Source organism: Bufo gargarizans, chromosome 11 (genome assembly GCF_014858855.1).
Source record: "Bufo gargarizans isolate SCDJY-AF-19 chromosome 11, ASM1485885v1, whole genome shotgun sequence".
NCBI lineage: Eukaryota > Metazoa > Chordata > Amphibia > Anura > Bufonidae > Bufo > Bufo gargarizans.
The window spans coordinates 44,387,174-44,407,067 of NC_058090.1; the positions used below are offsets into that span (position 1 = coordinate 44,387,174).

The 19,894-nt window shown below is 44.6% G+C and overlaps 1 protein-coding gene across 5 annotated transcripts in view; it reads right to left on the reverse strand.

Annotated features, from left to right (window-relative positions):
- The window catches only part of PCNX1 (pecanex 1), a 108,891-nt gene that overhangs the window by 52,742 nt on the left and 36,255 nt on the right, over positions 1 to 19,894 (reverse strand). For 2 of the 5 annotated variants that reach the window (XM_044272350.1, XM_044272349.1), the window contains exons 5-8: positions 19,680 to 19,766; positions 14,679 to 16,346; positions 9,575 to 9,704; positions 4,815 to 5,056 (exon numbers count right to left, since the gene is read on the reverse strand). In XM_044272350.1, the coding sequence (XP_044128285.1) occupies positions 4,815 to 5,056; positions 9,575 to 9,704; positions 14,679 to 16,346; positions 19,680 to 19,766 (2,127 nt within the window). The remainder of the gene's footprint in view (positions 1 to 4,814; positions 5,057 to 9,574; positions 9,705 to 14,678; positions 16,347 to 19,679; positions 19,767 to 19,894) is intronic. The other 3 variants (XM_044272354.1, XM_044272352.1, XM_044272351.1) reach the window with 2 other exon arrangements.

Here is a 19,894-nt window from a genome sequence, read left to right on the forward strand (position 1 = left end):
ATGCTCAGAAACGTAAAAGGATGTCGGTTTGCCATTTGTTAGAGGCCAACTGCGGGGAGGTGGTTAAAAGAAAAAAACACATCACTTTCTGGAGCCCCCTCCGATACAGCAGCGCTGCTCCATTCTCTCCAAACCATGATATGTTCCGGCTGCGGTGAAGTCTTGTACATGCTGAGGCCAGTGATTGGCTGCAGTGGTATATATTACATCACAGCTACAGCCTGACAGAGAGGAAGGACCAGCAGCGCTGGATCGGAAGGGGCTGCAGAAAGGGAGTTTTAAGGATTCTTCTTGTTATTATTTTAACTGCTTCCCTGCAAATTGCAACTTGGACAACCCTTTTAAATCTGTCAGACTTCCCAAACAGGGAGTTACAGCTGGAGTTCACATCCCTTTCACAGGCGGTGCTACTCCAGCTGAGAAAATGACTGGAATTAAAGGAACCCAGAAAGACCCCATCAGTAGTAAAAGGGGATCCTTTGGTCCACATTTGGATCTGCTGTAGACCGCAGCACCAGGGCTCCATTACACATGGAAGCCATGAGGCCAGAGTCATAATAATTTTATATTTACAGAATGACCGCATATCACCATCAGCAATTCGACCAAGCGCAGAAATATTTACTGCAAATATGAAATTACAAACATCTAAAGATTTTCCTATAAAATCTCAAAAATCTCAAAATAATCAATGTGCATGTGGGCACCTTTACATATAAAAACATAAAAAAAACAATACTACCCGCACTACCAAGCACATGAAATCACATGTTATTAAAGAGAGGAAGGAACAGAGTCAGTCATCCGTTTCAGGTCTACCATTCCACAGAGCACACTTCAATTACACGGCGAATGTCACCCTAAAAGCAGAATGTACAGAAGCAAACAGAAGAGCGGCTCGGAACGCAACGGCACAAATTACACGTCTATTGCTGGGGCAAATGGATCAGGATCCACTAGGACATTACGACAAGCGGCGGTTAGTTTCTGGCAATTGTATAGGTACGTAGCCTTTTAGTCACACTATGCTATTAACTGAAGGGTTAAGCAGCTATTACATAGATTGTAAGCTCTTGCGAGTAGGGCCCTCATTCCTCTGGTTTTAATTGTTGACTGCATGATTTTGTTTGTACATGAACCCTCTGAATGTAAAGCGCTGAAAAATATGTAATATAAAAAATTAACCTTTTTTTTTCCAGACTGTGCAGGATACAAGAACACGATGTGCTATGTTTTTGTATCTTTTTTTATTTATTTACTAATGTATATGTCAAACAGACCTAAAACGTGACGCGAACCTACCCTTATTTGTTTAATATAAAGCTTTATGGTGTAGTAATGAAACTTTCCATTATGCTCTGTGCATCAGTTCCTGCCTCTATACAAGAATCCTGATTGATGCCAACAAGAGGACATTCCTATCTACATCCCATATATCAAAGCTCTCACACAGTGCAGTCAAATTGTGTTTTTTGCAAAAAAATTAAATAAAAAATATATAAAATCCTGCAGAAACTGGCATCTGAGCCCACCCAGCACTTCTTTACAAGTGACTCTGCTGGAGTACTGGCTCTTTAATGAAATATTTTAAAGGCTATGGAGACACCTGTGCACTGAATATTTTTATTGTTCACTTGCTTCCCAAATTATCCTCATTCATGATGTCCTACCATTATGCTGTTATGAAGTCTTTGTAACTCCTTCATAAAGTTGACTGCCCTGCTGAATTGAACCTAGATCTGAAACAGTACTGATCCCTGCTCCCTCAGCTCCACCCATCTCTCAGTGTTAGAGAAAGCAGCAGGGAGGAGCTTGGAAACCGCAGAGTGTGGAGAGGAGGTAAAGCATCCATGAAAAGCAAGTACGAAAGCACATTGGCCGTGTACAAAAATAGAGAGTAAGCAAAGCACCCAGGTCAAACTCTGCCGGGGGAGAGGAATCACACACTTCTCAGCTTCAGTGACTGTTAGTAGAAGAAAGGAGATCCCTCACAGGTTGTAGAAAGATGAATCAGTTCAGCAGTGAAGCTTTGCTGATAAACGACAGCTAGTGAAGGCAGCAGCATCCTGAACACACTTTCTTCACATGCAGCATGTATGAGAAAAGTTGGCAACTAGGAGAAGGTTGCAAATTGCATGTAAGAGGGGGTATGAAAATAAAGCATGAAGATTGCTGCTCAAAAGGTGTCCATAGCCTTTAAATCCATTTAGGGATAGTATGATTCAAAATATATTTAAACTGATTGTCTGGGTGTTTAATATTGATGACCTACCCCCAGGATAGGAAATCAATATAGGATCCATGCGGGTCAGACTCAGCACCCACGTTGATCAGTTGTTTAAAGAGGCTGCAGCACTACTCCTAGGCCAGTGATGTCACATTCATCGGTTACATGACCTAAGCGTAGCTCAGTCTGGATAGGTCATTAGTTTCTGATCAGTGGGGGTCAAACAACCAGGACTGCTGCCAATCAGCTGTTTGAGAAAGCAAAGGTAACAGCGCTCACAGTAGCGCCGCGGCCTTCTCTCAGCTTTCCCTAGGCCAACTGATGTTGCGTTCAATGGTCACGTGAATGGGGCTGAGCTGCGATACCAAGCACAGGCGCTATACTATGCACAGCGCTGGGCTTGGTGAGCAGGGAGAAAACCGTGGAGATCACATAAGCCAGTGCCTTCTCAAACAGCTGATCAGCCGGGGTCCCGGGTGTCAGACACCCACCGATCACATACTGATGACCTATCCAGAGGATAGTATTAAAATCTCTAAAAATCCCTTTAAAATATTAGAAAGTTAAGTTAAAGATCAAAATAAAAAAAAAGGGCATGGGATTAAAGTAATGTAGCATTTCAGGAATTATAACATTCGATTCCATTGACATTTTTTTGTCCAACCAGATGCACCCATGATTTATAGATTATAATACACACATTCTGCAAATGTTTATATGGCACCAACATAGTTAGCAAGACATGAAATGAGCATTCAGAAGCCAAAAAGACAACTATACGTGGTTTATATGCAAAACTGTTTCAAACGTTTTACTCTGGGGAGAAATTACAGCATTAAAATTGGAGGCTAGAATATCTATAAACACAAGCAATGCAAAACATTAGAGTATGCAGTACGATGAGAAGACCCTGCAACCTAAAAGTCTAAAAGGAAAAAAAAAAGAAAAAAAGGTCTGTAAATGTTAGCAATAAACAGCAAATCCCAAACACAATCCTCTATAAAAGCACGCAGGGGAGGTCAAGCAGTCCTCGTATAAAACGCTGTAAGGATATAAAACGTCAGCAATCGATTTATTTACAGTTCTGACAAAATAAAAATGTGAAAAGAAAGAAGAATTACATGGCTGAGCAGGATACGGTCAGACTCTAAAAGATTCTACATACATATCTGAAATATGAAACTCAACAGGGCTCATGCATAGAAAGGGGGGGAAAAAAACGAAACTAAACTTGTGAACGTCCTTTCTTTGTCTCGAAATCCTGCAGCAATTATACCTAATTGGATGCTATGAGACCGCTTACAGACTACGCGCTATTCAATACTGGACACTTGCCAAATACTTAATGACAGCCTCCAGTTAAAGATGGATGTCCTATAGTGATGGCACCCACCTCAAGCCACTCTCTAAGACCCAGTGCAGAAATCAGCAGCTCTCGCACTGGTGGGCCTGATCCATCCATGTATCATGCGCCCATTCATTTAACTGGTATCCTTCCCTTCTGCTGACCACTGCAGAAGAAGCGAGCATCTGACAGCAACTTCCCCTAGCAAAACCAGCTGGCGGTTCAGGAACAGGACCTGCAGGGATCAACCTTTGGCAGCAGCACCCTTATGTTAAAGGTGCTGTGGAGTGAATGATGCAGCCCCTCTAAAGGGGTTAGCCCATCTCACACTTCGGTGGCATTTCGCTAGGATATCCGCACCTTTCTCTAGAACGGGGTCCCAAAGCAAAGAGGAGCGCACTGTGCATGCACAGCATGCTCTCTATTCATTTCTATGGGAGTTACAAAAGGGCCTGAGAAAGCGCCCGCGGCTATTTGCAGAACTCCCATAAAAGTGATTGGAGAGCGCACAGTGCAGCCCATAGAGGCGATTAGAGAGCACACAGCGCAGCCCATAGTGGTGATTAGAGAGCACACAGGGCAGCCCATAGGGGCGATTAGAGAGCACACAGGGCAGCCCATAGTGGTGATTAGAGAGCACACAGGGCAGCCCATAGGGGCGATTAGAGAGCACACAGCGCAGCCCATAGTGGTGATTAGAGAGCACACAGCGCAGCCCATAGTGGTGATTAGAGAGCACACAGGGCAGCCCATAGGGGCGATTAGAGAGCACACAGGGCAATCCATAAAAGTGACTGGAGAGCACACAGGGCAACCCATAAAAGTGACTGGAGAGCACACAGGGCAAGCACAGTCACCTCTCCATTCAGCTCTATTGGAGATCCAGAGCAGGCGCTCAGCTATGGTTGTCATTTCCATTGAGATGAACAGGTGGTCGTGCTTGCATTGACTTGGGAGCCCCTTTTCTAGAGAGGTGTGGATCCCAGAGGTGCAAGATGGGCCAAATCCTTTAAAGAGTTTTCGTACATGCATCACATTAAAGATACTTTTTATACATGAGCCCCATGGGGTATATTAGTAGATGCAGACTTGTGTTCACTAAGCTGTCAGGAGAGAGATCAGTAAATTATAAAAAAAAAATTAAATAAATTATGATTTAGAGTTAAATGTCATCAAGCAGAAAATCTCCACATTCACACAGGTTCTGGAATGGAAAAAAATAGAAGCGAACTGCATCATTACCCAAAATGTGCTGCATTAAAACTTCCATGTCCCCAAGGTTACATAAGGCCTGCATACCAAGTTCATCGTGCAAACTGCAATTGCCTACGGCAGATGCATTGTCATGTGATGCCTCTAAGTGGACACTCCCATTTCTCACCAGCAAGGAGGCGCTAGCGCTGAGCACTGCAGCCTGGGAAGGGGGACGGGACTGGACTTTGACCTGGGTGGATGGCTGCTGGCCTTGATGACCATCTTGAAGGCTACAAGAAAACAGTTATTGGGTAGACATTAAAGGGGGAAGTGAAACAAGACCTGTGACAAATTACCTGACTAGATCCTAACAATATCACAAAAATGCATGTACTCTGTGTCATAACCCGTTCAATATCTCTTCTGTAATGTGGATGAGAGCAGAGAGTGGATGCTGAAAAGGTAATACTTGGAGTGGACTATGGGTTTATTGCAACACTGGTATAAGGTCAAGTGTTCTACTATTTAATCAAGTCAGAAATATCTTTGGGATATTGTGATAAGATTAAAAAAATGTGATTCCTTACTGGTTGATACCTTTTAATGGCTAACTGCAAGCTTTGGAGACTACTTGGGTCTCTTCACCAGGCATCTTATAATAGTATCTGAAGATTCACATATTTATACACAAAAGTACATGGGAATAGCGAGGTGGACGGGACAAGTGATGTAATGAAGATCAATATGAGTGGAGGAGGAACAAACAGTTGTAGCAGTAAATTGTTGGAGCAGTTCTAGATGAGGAGTGTGAAAGTTTTATTGTCCTCCAATATCCAGAAATCCATTCCACAAATGTGATTGACCCAATAGGTCTGAGGGGCAAATTCCTTGAGATATAGACGGAAATTACTCGTGTCACCTACCTCATTATTCCCATGAACTTTTCTGTACAAATATGTGAATCTTCGGTGTTATAAGATGTCTGATAAAGAGACCAGAATAATCGCGAAAGCTGGCAATTTGGTCATCACCTTTTTAGTTAGCCATTAGAAGGTATCAACTACTAAGGAATCTAATTTTTTTAAGTTCTACTACTTAATAACATTTTCTACTTAAAAATATGATTTTAAAAAAATTACCTGATTAGGTACTTCAATATTTTTTTTAACATCTCCGTCTACTGTCAGTGGATGGAAACAATTTAGTTTACAGGGGCTGAAACACCTAGTTGACGGCCATAGAGTTGTGTGCAGTCTAAGCAATCATCTGCTACTAAAGCCGACCATACGCATTCAACAGCTGTCTTCCAACTGTCCCGTACAAGCTCAGTTCAGCCAAACGTACGTGTGTCACCGTTTGGGAGAGAGAAAAGAGCTGCTACCAGACACTTCTTGTGGCAACTTATCTCTTGGGATCGGGCGAACAAAATTCAGTTTGCCCGATCGTCCTCTTCCTCAACATCATCTGTTGGGGAAGAGTCGGGAGCTCCCCATACACATTATAGACTGTTTTCCGGGGGTTCCGCCGACGATACAATGATGTGTATGGGGCAGAGCAAACTTCTCTGGTGTCCACAAGGTATCCGTGCAAATAACGTGCATCGACCTGGAGTGCAGAGGGTTACCTAGACCGCGCAGAGCTGTAGTCGCCTCTCCACTACAAGCAGTATTATTTCTGGTGGAGTTTTCAGCATCTGGTTGTAACCTAAAAGCTTCCATGACGGATACCTCTGAACAGTAGAAAAAGGTGTTCAGATGGTCGACTTGGTTTTGAAAACTAGATGTGGTCCATGCTCACGGGTCCCACCTAGACTCTTTTCTGATAATGGAAAAGACTGCTATGACAGGCAGAAAATCTATTTTAAAAGAAAGCCTTAAAGGGATTATCTGGATACACATAAATCTAGCTGAAATAACATAGCACCAGCATGCTGTAACACAGTCCACAACAATCCAGGCAGGCTCCTACAGACATTTTTATACATTCCTGATCTACATGCTTATCCTCCAGGTACAGACAAGATGCTACTTACAGGAGCGCTCCCTGCGCAACCTACAGCCCAAAATCAACTGAGATGAGGAATTAGAGCAGTCGTCACAGCCGGTCATTTCAGTACCTCCTTAAAATGAAGGTTAACTCACAGAAATAGACGCCTATATGGCGGTACGTGAAAATGAATGCAGCTCCCCCACTAGACCTATCAGCTGGAGGATCAGAGAGTCTGATATACTGGGTTTAATGGTTGAATTCATGTAAATCGATTCAAAGCTGAAGTTCAGCCTGACTATATTAGATAGGCTGAAGCAGGGACTATATATACATATTAGTGGACCGTCATGTATGGATCTTCAGAACAGATACATCAAACCCAATACGGTTCCATAAAATGTTGAACCCAAATACAGCCTAGGGATGGGAAGATGCATTTCATTGCCTGCTCAAATCCTCATTCCTAGCAAATAAAGAAGTAGAAAGCGATAGAAAAGTGGCGTTTAGGGTCTATTTAATCTGTAGCAAGAGATAATTTATCAGCGGCCAAACTGCAAGGAGGACAAAAGAGAGAAATAAGACCGCCGCTCCACATATAATGTAATCTGAGAGTACTATATGCTTGCACATAGGTCTAGAAATACAGTGTAAAACTGGAACTAAAGGACATTCCATTATTAGCAAATTGACATAATAGGGGCTGTCTGGCTGGTAAAATTTGTTAATACAGGGTGAGAAGGGCATCTGTCAGCAGTTTTGTCCCTATGACACCGGCTGACCTGCTACATGTGCGCTTGGCAGCTGAAGACATCTGTGTTGGTCCCATGTTCATACATGCCCGCATTGCTGAGAAAAAAATGTGTTTTAATATATGCAAATGAGCCTCTAGGAGCAACGGGGGAGTTGCCGTTACACCTAAAGACTGTTCTCTCTGCACCTGCTGCACCCTCTGCTCTTTCATTGACAGGATCAGACATGATGATGTTTTCTCTGTATGGTCATGTCTAAGTGCACAGGGCGCGGCAGTTGCAGAGAGAGCAGAGCCTCTAGGTGTAATGACAATGCCCCTATTGTACCTAGAGGCTAATTTTGAATATATTAGCACTTGATTTTTCTCAGCAATGCGGACACATATGAACATGGGATCAACACAGATGTCTTCAGATGCCAAGCGCACATGTAACCAGTGTCATAGGTACAAATCTGCTGACTGATGCCTTTAAAAAAAAAAAAAAAGCTGCGTACTCTCCTCTCTGATCCCCGCCACTGTTCTGATCTCATTCTCTATTCGTGGTCCTACTCAACACAGAAATGTGACAGATCAGCCAATCGTTGGCGGAGGCAGGTCACCTCTGTGGCCACCGATTGGCTGAGCAGTCACATTTCCTGTGTCGAGAGAGACCATGAAGTCAAAATCGGCAAAGACTCGGAAAGTCAACAGCGGGTGTTCTGTAAAGTGAGTATTTCTACTTTAAAGGAGGTTTCCTTATAGAGCCTCTGTTATACCATCCATGCCCTACTGGAGGAGGAACGACCGTAGTGACCCCTGCCACTAGAATAACGTCAGGGTGGTTCAAGGGCCAACACCTCGCTGATATGTCTGCTTTTTTGCCCCAGAGGCTACATGGCCATCCATCTACTTACTATACTAGACCTACGGCAGGCATATAGTGGTGCAGCACTCCTCGCACTACTGCTATATTGTTTCCGGGGAGAATTTTTTTTTTTAAATTAGCTAAGGGACCTGGGGACTGTTAATCATGGAATAGAACCAGTGGATGTTCAGGAGACTTCTTTTCAGGCAACGGTCCAAAGAAAGTAACCAGGAACTCCTCCAACACAAAGAGATATTCAGACAGCTGTCTAAAGACAGGTTGCTCTTCTTTAGGCCTCTTTCACACTACAGTTTTTTGCGTTCCGTATACGGTCCGTTTTTTGCGTTCCGTATACGGTCCGTATACGGAACCATTCATTTCAATGGTTCCGAAAAAAAACGGAATGTGTTCCGTATGCATTCCGTTTTTCCGTTCCGTTGAAAAGATAGAACATGTCCTATATTTGGCCGCAAATCACAGTCCGTGGCTCCATTCAAGTCAATGGGTCCGCAAAAAAAACGGAACACATACGGAAATGCATCCGTATGTCTTCCGTATCCGTTCCGTTTTTTGCGGAACCATCTATTGAAAATGTTATGCCCAGCCCAATTTTTTATATGAAATTACTGTATACTGTATTTGCCATACGGAAAAACGGAACGGAACAACGGAACGGAAACAGAACCACAACGGAAGCAAAAAACGGAACAACGGATCCGTGAAAAACGGAACGCAAAACACTGAATTCAACATACTGTAGTGTGAAAGAGGCCTTATGGAGGAGTCTCTGGTTTGGCTGACGGGAGCTAATCTGCAGATTTTATGCCAAATTACACAGGAGGCGCCAACCCCATTCTCTTGCTCCATGACTGGCCAGATATGCCACCAAGACGTCTGATCAACCTATCTGGCCCTCACAACTGCAATCATTACCAGCTCGACAGAAGGAGAGCTGAAGGATTTCTACGTATTGGGGTCAGCGATTTTAATGCTCTCTATAGGTTTCCGACTACTTCTCACTATAAATGGCTGCCTTGCCGCAGACCCATGCAGATCACATGCTCACGGTGTCATGCAGAGAAAGCCGATAGAGAGGGTTCAAAGCAAGACGGGTGTATTTCACAGAGTTAGAGATGACGGGGACTGGGGGGGGGGGGGGGGGAAGCTCAGGGTAATGGTTAGAAGCCTGCAGCATGCCATATGATGGAACTTGGAATACCATACCTGAGGGGTGATCCAATGAGCGATGCGGGAGGAGTGGGATTGCTCCCTGCATTGTGCCTGCGCCGTACCGCCTGGCGCCTAAATGTGCTGCGTTCACGACGAAATGTTACAGTCTCCTCGCTGGTGTGTGCTGCAGCAGCAAGACAGAGACTTCAGGTGAAAAACCAAAATAACTAACCCATATCAACTATCCAAAATATGACTTTAGATCCCCCCCGATTACCCCCCATTCCAGAGAGTCGACAACCGACATGGTTGTAGCCTCTGGACATTAGACGAGTTGCATAAACATAATGGTACACATAAAAAATAATAAAAAATAAGACGAACATAAGGCAGAAGGGACAGAACACGAGTTCCACCGACACTGAAAAACAGAGCAAACACAGGAAGAAAGCAAGAAACAAACAGTCTGTGGTCAAACTCGTGGCAATACTGTAAAAACACATTACAAAGAGCAAGTGCTGAGCAAGCAGAAGAACGACTTGGAAATTTCGTGACTCATTGCAAGGCTTGCCCATAAGTAAGACCTACAAATGACGGGTGTCGGTCTACATGTTAAATCCTGCGTCCTACAGAATCACCACAAAATGCCCGACACTGGGATTGGGAAGGAGGAGAAAAACCTCATACTGCTGTACTGTGCACGTGAAAATGTACTGCATGTGACCTGTGTGGACCCCATCTAAGAGTATGGCACACTTAAAGGGCATTTGTCAGCAGATTTGTACCTATGACTCTGGCGGACCTGTTACATGTGCACTTGGCAGCTGAAGGCCTCTGTGTTGGTCCCATGTCGATAGGTGCCCGCTTTGCTGAGAAAAATGATGTTTTAATATATGCAAATGAGCATCTAGGAGCATTGGGGGCGTTGTCGTTACACCTAGAGGCTCTGCCTACAACTGCCACGCCCTGTGTTCTTTGACAGGATGTGATAACATTTACACTGCCTGGTCCTGTCAAGCAAAGTGCAGGGGGCACAGCAGTTGCAGAGAGAGCAGAGCCTCTAGGTGTAATGACAACGCCCTTGTTGCTCCTAGAGGCTCATTTGCATATATCAAAACATCATTTTTCTCAGCAATGCGGGCACATATGAACATGGGACCAACACAGAGGCCTTCAGCTGCCAAGCGCACATGTAACAGGTCTGCCAGTTTCATGGGTACAAATCTGCCGACAGATGCGCTGTAAATTACCAAATGGCAACCAAGACTGGCTACACATGTAACTGGGCAATTATTTGGGTCACGATAAGCGTATGGAACCTTTTTAGAATGTTGTCACACCCAGACATTAAAGGGTAAGTAAACTTTTATAACACTTTGGGCATGCCATAGTGACGTGTCAGTACTTTTGACAGGTGAGGGTCCGTGTGCGGAGGACTCAACTAAACTCTGTGCCGCATTGGCTTCCATCGGCTCTTGGATTGGTGTACTGATCCATACAAAGTATACTGAGGGTTTGCACACAGAAGGCACGGCTTTTACAGGAGACGCATCAAAGGTTTCATGAAAATGAATCCTCCATTAAAGACATAGGGAAAGATCACACACATCTGATTTCAACATGTCTAATACTTTGTCCCCATAGGAAAGAACCCAGCACCCCATGTGTCACTTGCTTCGCATTCAAATGAACATGCACACTGACTGCATAAACTACAGAGAAAAAGCAAGAAAGCCATATTCGCTCCGATTACGTGCGTTCAACAGAACAAGGGCTAATCAACAAGAAAAGTAGTAATCCAATACACAAGAAAAGAAAGGAGCGACAATGCTGCAGCTGCTCGTGGTTTGCACTTCATTCACTAGATATAGATATAGATAGAGAGAGAGAGAGAATATTAAAGACTTAGGGCTCTTTCACACTTGCGTTATTGTCTTCCGGCATAGAGTTCCGTCGTCGGGGCTCTATGCCGGAAGAATCCTGATCAGTTTTATCCTAATGCATTCTGAATGGAGTGAAATCCGTTCAGGATGCATCAGGATGTCTTCAGTTCCGGAACGGAACGTTTTTTGGCCGGAGAAAATACCGCAGCATGCTGCGCTTTTTGCTCCGGCCAAAAAAACAGAAGACTTGCCGCAAGGCCGGATCCGGAATGAATGCCCATTGAAAGGCATTGATCTGGATCCGGCCTTAAGCTAAACGTCGTTTCGGCGCATTACCGGATCCGACGTTTAGCTTTTTTAGAGTGGTTACCATGGGTGCCGGGATGCTAAAGTCCCGGCAGCCATGGTAAAGTGTAGCGGGGAGCGGGGGAGCAGCATACTTACCATCCGTGCGGCTCCCGGGGCGCTCCAGAGTGACGTCAGGGCGCCCCAGGCGCATGGATGACGTGATCGCATGGCACGTCATCCATGCGCATGGGGCGCTCTGACGTCACTCTGGAGCGCCCCGGGAGCCGCACGGATGGTAAGTATACCGCTCTCCCGCTCCCCACTACTACTATGGCAACCAGGACTTTAATGGCGTCCTGGGTGCCATAGTAACACTGAAAGCATTTTGAAGACGGATCCGTCTTCAAATGCTTTCAGTACACTTGCGTTTTTCCAGATCCGGCGTGTAATTCCGGCAAGTGGAGTACACGCCGGATCCGGACAACGCAAGTGTGAAAGAGGCCTTAATATGATAATTTATATGGATATAAAATGTCAAATATTTAATGCTACGATTTACCAGTATTTAAAAGGGGTTATCCGATAGTACCAATTCTCCTCACAATGCCCGGGCCCTCCAACAGACGATACTTACCGGCTCCTCAGCACCAGTGTCCCTCCGGATTCCTGAAGGCCACCGCTGCTCCCTGTCGTACAGATTGCGGGTGACACTAGGGAGGCTGGTCACCGTCACGGCTTGCTATTGGCTGCTTCCCCCCATCGCCGGATGTTTTGATCCGTGCGAAGGGGAGATGCAGCGGCAGCCATGCAGGGATCCGGAGGGACACAGGTGCCGGGAAGAGGTTAAGTATCGTCTACGTAGAAGAAAAATTATAAAAAAAAATAAAAATAAAAAAAAGAAGATTTGAGAAACCAACAAGAGGAATCAAAACCTGCATTGGACAATAAAAAACAGCGAGCAGCAGTAAGCCGAAACTGGATATCGTCCACAGTCCCCCAAACAGATTCAAGGGAAGGGGAGAAATGGGGAAAAATAAATACCAGCAAGCAACGTTTCAGAACAGGTTAAACCCGGGCTGGAGAAATCTTGGGAGGTATTAAGAGGTATTAAAAGTGCATTTACACATGCTTCTGGCGTCTATTATATGGAATGGTATTGGATATTAGGGCCTATAAGGCTAAGTTCTGGCAGAATTCAGCAAATGGCTACAGAGTCTGCTGCGGAAACGCTGCAGATTTGTCGCAGATTTCACCCTCCGCAGAAACACGCAACATAAATTTACATGCTGCACACATTTAAAAACCAGTCTGCATGTTAAATGCAGATCTCACCCGCACGGATTATAACTGTGAAGGCCGATACTGATGGTGGGATCATGCATAGGATCAATCCCTCAAATGTATGGCCAGCTTAACTGGTTCATGGGGTGGGCTTATGCCTCTTACAGGGCTACAAGACTTGGGGTCTATACACAAGACATTTGGTGTGTCCACTCAGCATATACAGGGATGTAGACCGGGCAGGTCCAAATAGCATACTTTTTTTTATTTTTTTACTGTATAAGGAAGGAAGGGGGGGGGGGGGGGGTTAAGAATAAATAACCATACAGTGAGGTATGTATTCTTTCACACAGCAGCCTATGGACAACACACGTATCACTATAGGCATACGTCCGCTTACATTTGGTGCACATATCTTTTGACATATGAGCCAACATACATCCTGGTGTGAGAGCGCCCCTAAATCAACACTGGTGCCTGGGAATCTATGCGCCTCAGGGGGTTCAGGTAATGTGGCCGTGACATGGACGCACAGAGGCAGGGTCTTCTGAAAGCGTCCTAACTGCCCTTGTATAAAATGATGCTTGCGGATTTAGGAAGCCATATGTTGACTTTGCAAAAACAGTAGCTGAAAAATACAGATTTATCAAAACTTATGGGCAAACCACATACAAAGAATAAAAGGATAAAAACAAACAGGACTGAGAAGGGACACCCATCGAGGCAGGACCGGCATGCAATTATCAGAGACACAAGATAAAGGTCACAATCAGGATATCCATGTTGGTGCCATATAAACACAGAATAGTGCCGCACTGTCCCATTTCAATGTGCTGCAGGTTCCTTGGAATTACATACGATGTGGGCAACATACCTTGACATGGTAGCGGTGTGATTTGGTACACATACATACACACACACTTTCCTTTTGTTTCTTTATGGACCTGGTTGCCTAAATGCAACGTCTAATTGTCCATTGAAAAGGATTTTCAGAATTTAAAAATGGAAATATATAAAAAAAAAAAACCTGCAGCACATTCTAGCATTATATTACATAACATGTACAGATTGGAAGAAGCGTCCGCTACCAGCACACAGCAAATTATTCTATCACATCAGGATCTTTATACTTTGCATTTAGTTTTACACGAATATATGAAATGTAAAGCTTTTTCCCTACTTTGGAATTCCCTAAATCTAACCGGAATAGAAGTGAGGGGGGGGGATCATAAAAAATCATAATGTGAACCAAGCCTAAGGGCTCATACATACGGTCGTAGCCGTTTTTTTGCAGTTTGAAAATCGCACTTTGCAGAACAGAACGTCCTGCCCTCTATAGAGCGGTCGTATCCTTGTCCATAAAAAGGACAGGTATAAGACATGTTCTACTTTTCTTCTTCAGGGCCGTGGAACAGAAATACAGATGCGGACAGAACACAGAGTGCTGTCCGCATCTATTGCAGCCCCACTGAAGTGAATGGGTCCGACCCGCAAAAAATGCACATCAGATGCGGACAGAAAACAGGGTCGTGTGCATGAGTCCTAAGGGAAGGAGCATATTGTGACTAGTAGATGTATCAGATCCATGCAAACCAGAGCTACGCTTTACATTTCTAGCCTAGTGGCGGAAATGTAATCATCCAACTAATCAGATAATATATTGTATAAAACATATCCAATGACAATTTGTCTTCAGTAACACGTACCTGCAACAGCGGATTCTCTCTCTTCTACGTCCTGAAATGTAACCTGATTAGGCAAACTATTTCTTGACCGAGTTACAGATTCTAATTGTGACGCGCGACCTAGTAAAGACAGCTGATCTAGAACTTCCCCCTCTTTGGCCTCTAGATCTGATTTTGAAGTGGTTAATGGTTTGATACTTTCAGGGGCTGCCAGTCTGTTTGGGTCCCCCAAGCTAACTACAGTGCCACTGTCCAGGCTTAACACCCTGGCACGACTTTTAGTACCGCTTGCACTTGAAGTCCTGCGGTTGGAGCGCTTTTTGCCGCTCCCTTCACAACTCAAGTGAGTTCGACGCGAGTCTGCTCCTTTTTCTTTGAGGTGATATTTTGTCCTTAGAGCAGTGTATCTGGCCTCAGGAGACTGGCATGAATGCGACGTAGTGCTGGAAGAGCTATCGCTGCTAAAACGGTGGGCCGACTGCACGCTTGAGGTCCTGCTCAAGTCGCTTTGGTCGCTAGAGTCCTCGTCGTGACAAAAACCGGTGCTGTGAGGTTTGGTATCAGCTATGCCTTGAAACGAGACGTACTCCTTGTGTCTACTGGCATCAAAACTGCTGGCTCTTTTTTTACCTGTCCGTCTCCTGCATGATTTATGAGAGGAGGATGTTCTGTGAATTAAGCTGGATGATTTGGGTCGCACATCGCTATCCCGATGTTTAATACCCGTATCCTTAAAGGATCTCAAGTCCACTAAAATCACTGGTTTCTCACCCAGGTCATCATGATTAACCGAAAGCTTCCCAGGCAGCCAGTCAACTTGTGCAGTTAATTCATTTGCATGGGGGTTCTTGTTTGCTTCTTCAGATGCAGACGAGCTAAGACCCCTTGGACTCTGCACATCATCAGATGTATTGGCATCCTTGGCTTCCTGAGCTGAATTTCTTTCTACAGCAGTCCTTATACTACTAGTCCTTTTATCTGTAGCTGAACTATGTTCCTCCTCTGGGTCACTACAAAGGCCTCTCTTCACAGCACTCGCCTCCTCGTGTTCAGATAAAATGCTCTCTACGTGCGTGGAGCTGGTCTGTTCACTTTTATAGCTGCTAATGGTGCTATTTGTGTCCCTGTCTGTCCCGCTGCAGTAGCTTTCGGTAGATCCGCTGCTCCTCGTGCTGAGGCTCCTCAAACTATCCATGCTCTTGTCAGATTTCATGTGTTTCACCCCTCCGTTACTTGAAAGCTGCTGGGCTCCTTTGCTTTTGAGACAGTCTAATTGAAAAATCCCTGAAGCACAAGCATTTTCGATGAGAGAATCTTTGGACCCAGAATGTGGTTTGGAAGCTTCAAGTTCACTAACAGGATCCAGCCCGCGCCTTTGTTGATAGAGTGGAAAGTCGGTGAGGGAAGTGTCCGGAAAAGCGACAGCAGAGCTTGAAGTCCTCGGGACACCTCTTGGTCTATGTTCTTTTCTATATGAATGGGAATGCAATGGAACGAGTGAAGCCATTTCCGTGTCGCACGCGTTTGACAGCGACAGATCCACGTGGTGATGGTGGCTGTGTGTTGCAATTGAACCTTTGTCACTGAAGTCCCTATTCAAGTCCTTGCCTCCAGATGATATAGAAGGCTGGATGGAGACAAAGGAGTCATTGGAGACCAGGCGAAAAAGTTTCTGATCCACAGTTAAATCTGAAAAAAAATAATAATAATATGTGACATTTACTTAAATGTTTATATAGCCATCTGTAAGTAATATTATTCTAGAACATGCATCTTGAATTACTCATAGATGGCAAAACTAAAATTCCCTAAGGCTCCTTTCACACGGGCGAGTATTCCGCGCGGGTGCAATGCGTGATGTGAACGCATTGCACCCGCACTAAATCTGGACCCATTCATTTCTATGGGGCTGTGCACACGAGCTGTGATTTTCACGCATCACTTATGCGTTGTGTGAAAATCGCAGCAAGCTCTATATTGTGCGTTGCGGTGCGATAATCCACGCAACGCAGGCCCCATAGAAGTGAATGGGCATGCGTGAAAATCGCAAGCATCCGCAAGCAAGTGCGGATGCGGTGCGATTTTCACGCACGGTTGCTAGGAGACGATCGGGATGGAGACTCTATCATTATTATTTTCCCTTATAACATGGTTATAAGGGAAAATAATAGCATTCTGAATATAGAATGCATAGTAAAATAGCGCCTGGAGGGGTTAAAAAAATAAATAAATAATAATTTAACTCACCTTAGTCCACTTGATCGCACTGCCCGGCATCTCGTCTGTCTTCTTTGCTGAACAGGACCTGTGGTGACGTCACTCCGGTCATCACATGTTCCATCATATGATCTTTTACCATGGTGATGGATCATGTGATGACCGGAGTGACGTCACCACAGGTCCTGTTCCTGAAATGAATGCTCACCACAGGTCCTGTTCAGCAAAGGAGACAGAAGAGATGCCGGGCAGCGCGATCAAGTGGACTAAGGTGAGTTAAATTATTATTTATTTAATTTTTTAACCCCTCCAGGCGCTATTTTACTATGCATTCTATATTTAAATTATATATTTATTTTTCAGAATGCTATTTAACCATGTTATAAGGGAAAATAATACAATCTACAGAACACCGATCCCAGACCTGAACTTCTGTGAAGAAGTTCGGGTACCAAACATGCGCGATTTTTCTCACGCGAGTGCAAAACGCATTACAATGTTTTGCACTCGCGCGGAAAAATTGCGGGTGTTCCCGCAACGCACCCGCACATTTTCCCACAACGCCCGTCTGAAAGAGGGCTAAAGCTGTCCAAACACTTGCAATAAAACCAAGTCGAATCTGCCAATTTGTCATGGGTATTGGGGCTTCCCAACAGATGTTGGATTTCAACATGCCCAATCCTTTTCCCATAGAGGTGTCTACCAGCAGCCTACACACAAACTTTTTTTTCCCCGTGTCCGTTCCCCGTTTTTTGTGGCTCGCATTCAGAACCATTCACTCCAAGAAGACCGCAAAAAAAAAAAAAAAGAAATGTTTGTTCCAAAAAATAATTTTTTTTTATAAATAAATCAAACATGACCTATTATTGCCCGCATTACGGACAAGGATAGGACTGTTCTATTAGTGGCCAGATGTTCCGTTCTGCAAAATATGAAATGCCCACAGCCGGTATCCGTGTTTCGCAGATCAGAGGTTTACAGAGAGCAAAACATCCAACGGTTGCGTGTATGAGCCCTAAAGGGTAAATAAAACTGAAATGAAAAAACTAAGACAGAAACGCTGCTCGGAGCACTCTGTTCCTTCCGTTTTCATTGGTTCTAATTGCTTTTCTTGAGCACGCATGCATAGAAGGTATATGGGATCCATACTCCACACACTCAAAGGCCGCTTTCAGACGAGCGTATTTGCAATGCGTATAAGGTCCAGATTTTATATTCCAGAATCTGCTGCTAATGTTAATGAATAGAGCTATTCACATGGGCGTATAATTTCCGTCAGTTTTTGAAATCCGCAGCATGTCTGAATTTTGTGTGGATTTGTTTCCAAATATGCACATTACAGTACAGTGCATAAATAATGAAGGAAGGAAGAAATACGCATGTAAATCCGGAAGCAATCCTGATGACAATACTGATGGTATACTGAGCCAAAATACTGACTGATTTCAATACGCTCGTCTGAAAGCGTAGGTTTAAGGAGGTTTAATCCTAAATCTAAATCCTCTTTACCTGTAGAAATAAACAGGCATGCTCGGCCACATATGGTGTGTCAGGAGAAATAGCCATAACTTATTTTATCAAACTTCATAAAAATGTGCTCAGATAATGCCATATCAGAATCACCTCCATTCTACATCTGTTCTGACACAGGCTCTCTATAAACTATATGATCAGGCTAGACCCAAGGAAACAAAAGGCTAGGTTCAAAGTGCTGTCCAAAAAGGCTAGGTCCAAAATTGGAATGTATAACGCGTTTCGGAGGCAGAGCACCTGCGAAATGCGTTGTACATGGGAATTCCACTTAATTTTTAATAAATGTTCTTTTGGTAGACAGTGCTTTGGACCTAGCCTTCTTTTGTTTCCTTTGATCTATCCCCTGGTTTCTGTGTGGATCGACGGGCAAAGTGGTAGCGGCAGTCTCCGGTGATGCACTCCTTGCACCTGGTCCTTGCATAACTCAATCTGGTGAGTATTTCTGTCCAGCGTAGCTGGTTTACACTATGGAGCGCATTGTGTTTTATATGTTTTACTATATGATGGGACTGACTGTGTGGCTCAGTTTCTGCTGTTCTAGAGAAGGAGCTGCCTTAGATAATGAACTGAGCAGCACACCGGGCAAAAACGCCCCTTCCAACTGCTGATCAGAGAGGGTACCATGAGTTGATCTCCCATTAATTAGATATTGATGACCCATCCTGAAGATAGATCATCAATAGTTAAAAGGTTTTATCCCATATTATACAATGGGGGCATAGCGCTAGGATATGCCCCCATTGTCTGATAGGTGCGGGTCCCACTCCTACAAAGAGAGCGGAGCTGGGGAGAGTTGTGGCTGCAGGAGCCCGGGTGTCCCGGGGTCCGTCCACCACCAGGCGCAGCTCCCCGCCTGTCCCATTGTAGTGAATCGGAGCGCACCGTGCATGCGCGGCCACCGCTCCCATTCATTTCTATGGGGCCAACAGAAATAGACGAGCCAGCGGTCGGCTATTTTCGGCGGCTCCATAGAAATGAACGGAGGGTGGCTGCGCATGCGCAGTGCGCCCTTAACTTTCTCCGATCCGTTCCCCTTGTAGGTGCGGGTCCCAGAGGTGGGACCCGCACCTATCAGACAATGGGGGCATATACTAGCGCTATGTCCCCACTGTCTAAGATGGGATAACCCCTTTAAGCCCTGGAAAGTCTTTTTAAGTGCGACAACTCCAGATACCAGCGTTTGTAATGACGGTGAACTGTCACTACTATAGCAGGATGCAAAACAATAGGTGGGGATAAAACAGCCAAGGCATCTTGCATTCACTGATTTACCTTGGTCTTCACTTCCTTCTTTGCACAAACTATAGCTCTGGCCAAGGCTCAGACTGATATCATCTGAGGTCTTTGCATCTGTGTCCCCTGCAGAGAAAAACAGTGTCTTGTCAGTGATCGCTACATACAGTACACGCCTGGTCGATGCATGTAAATATGATGTGTGAGAGAACAGCATGGCCACTGATCACATTTGTATAGAAACACTAAGTGTT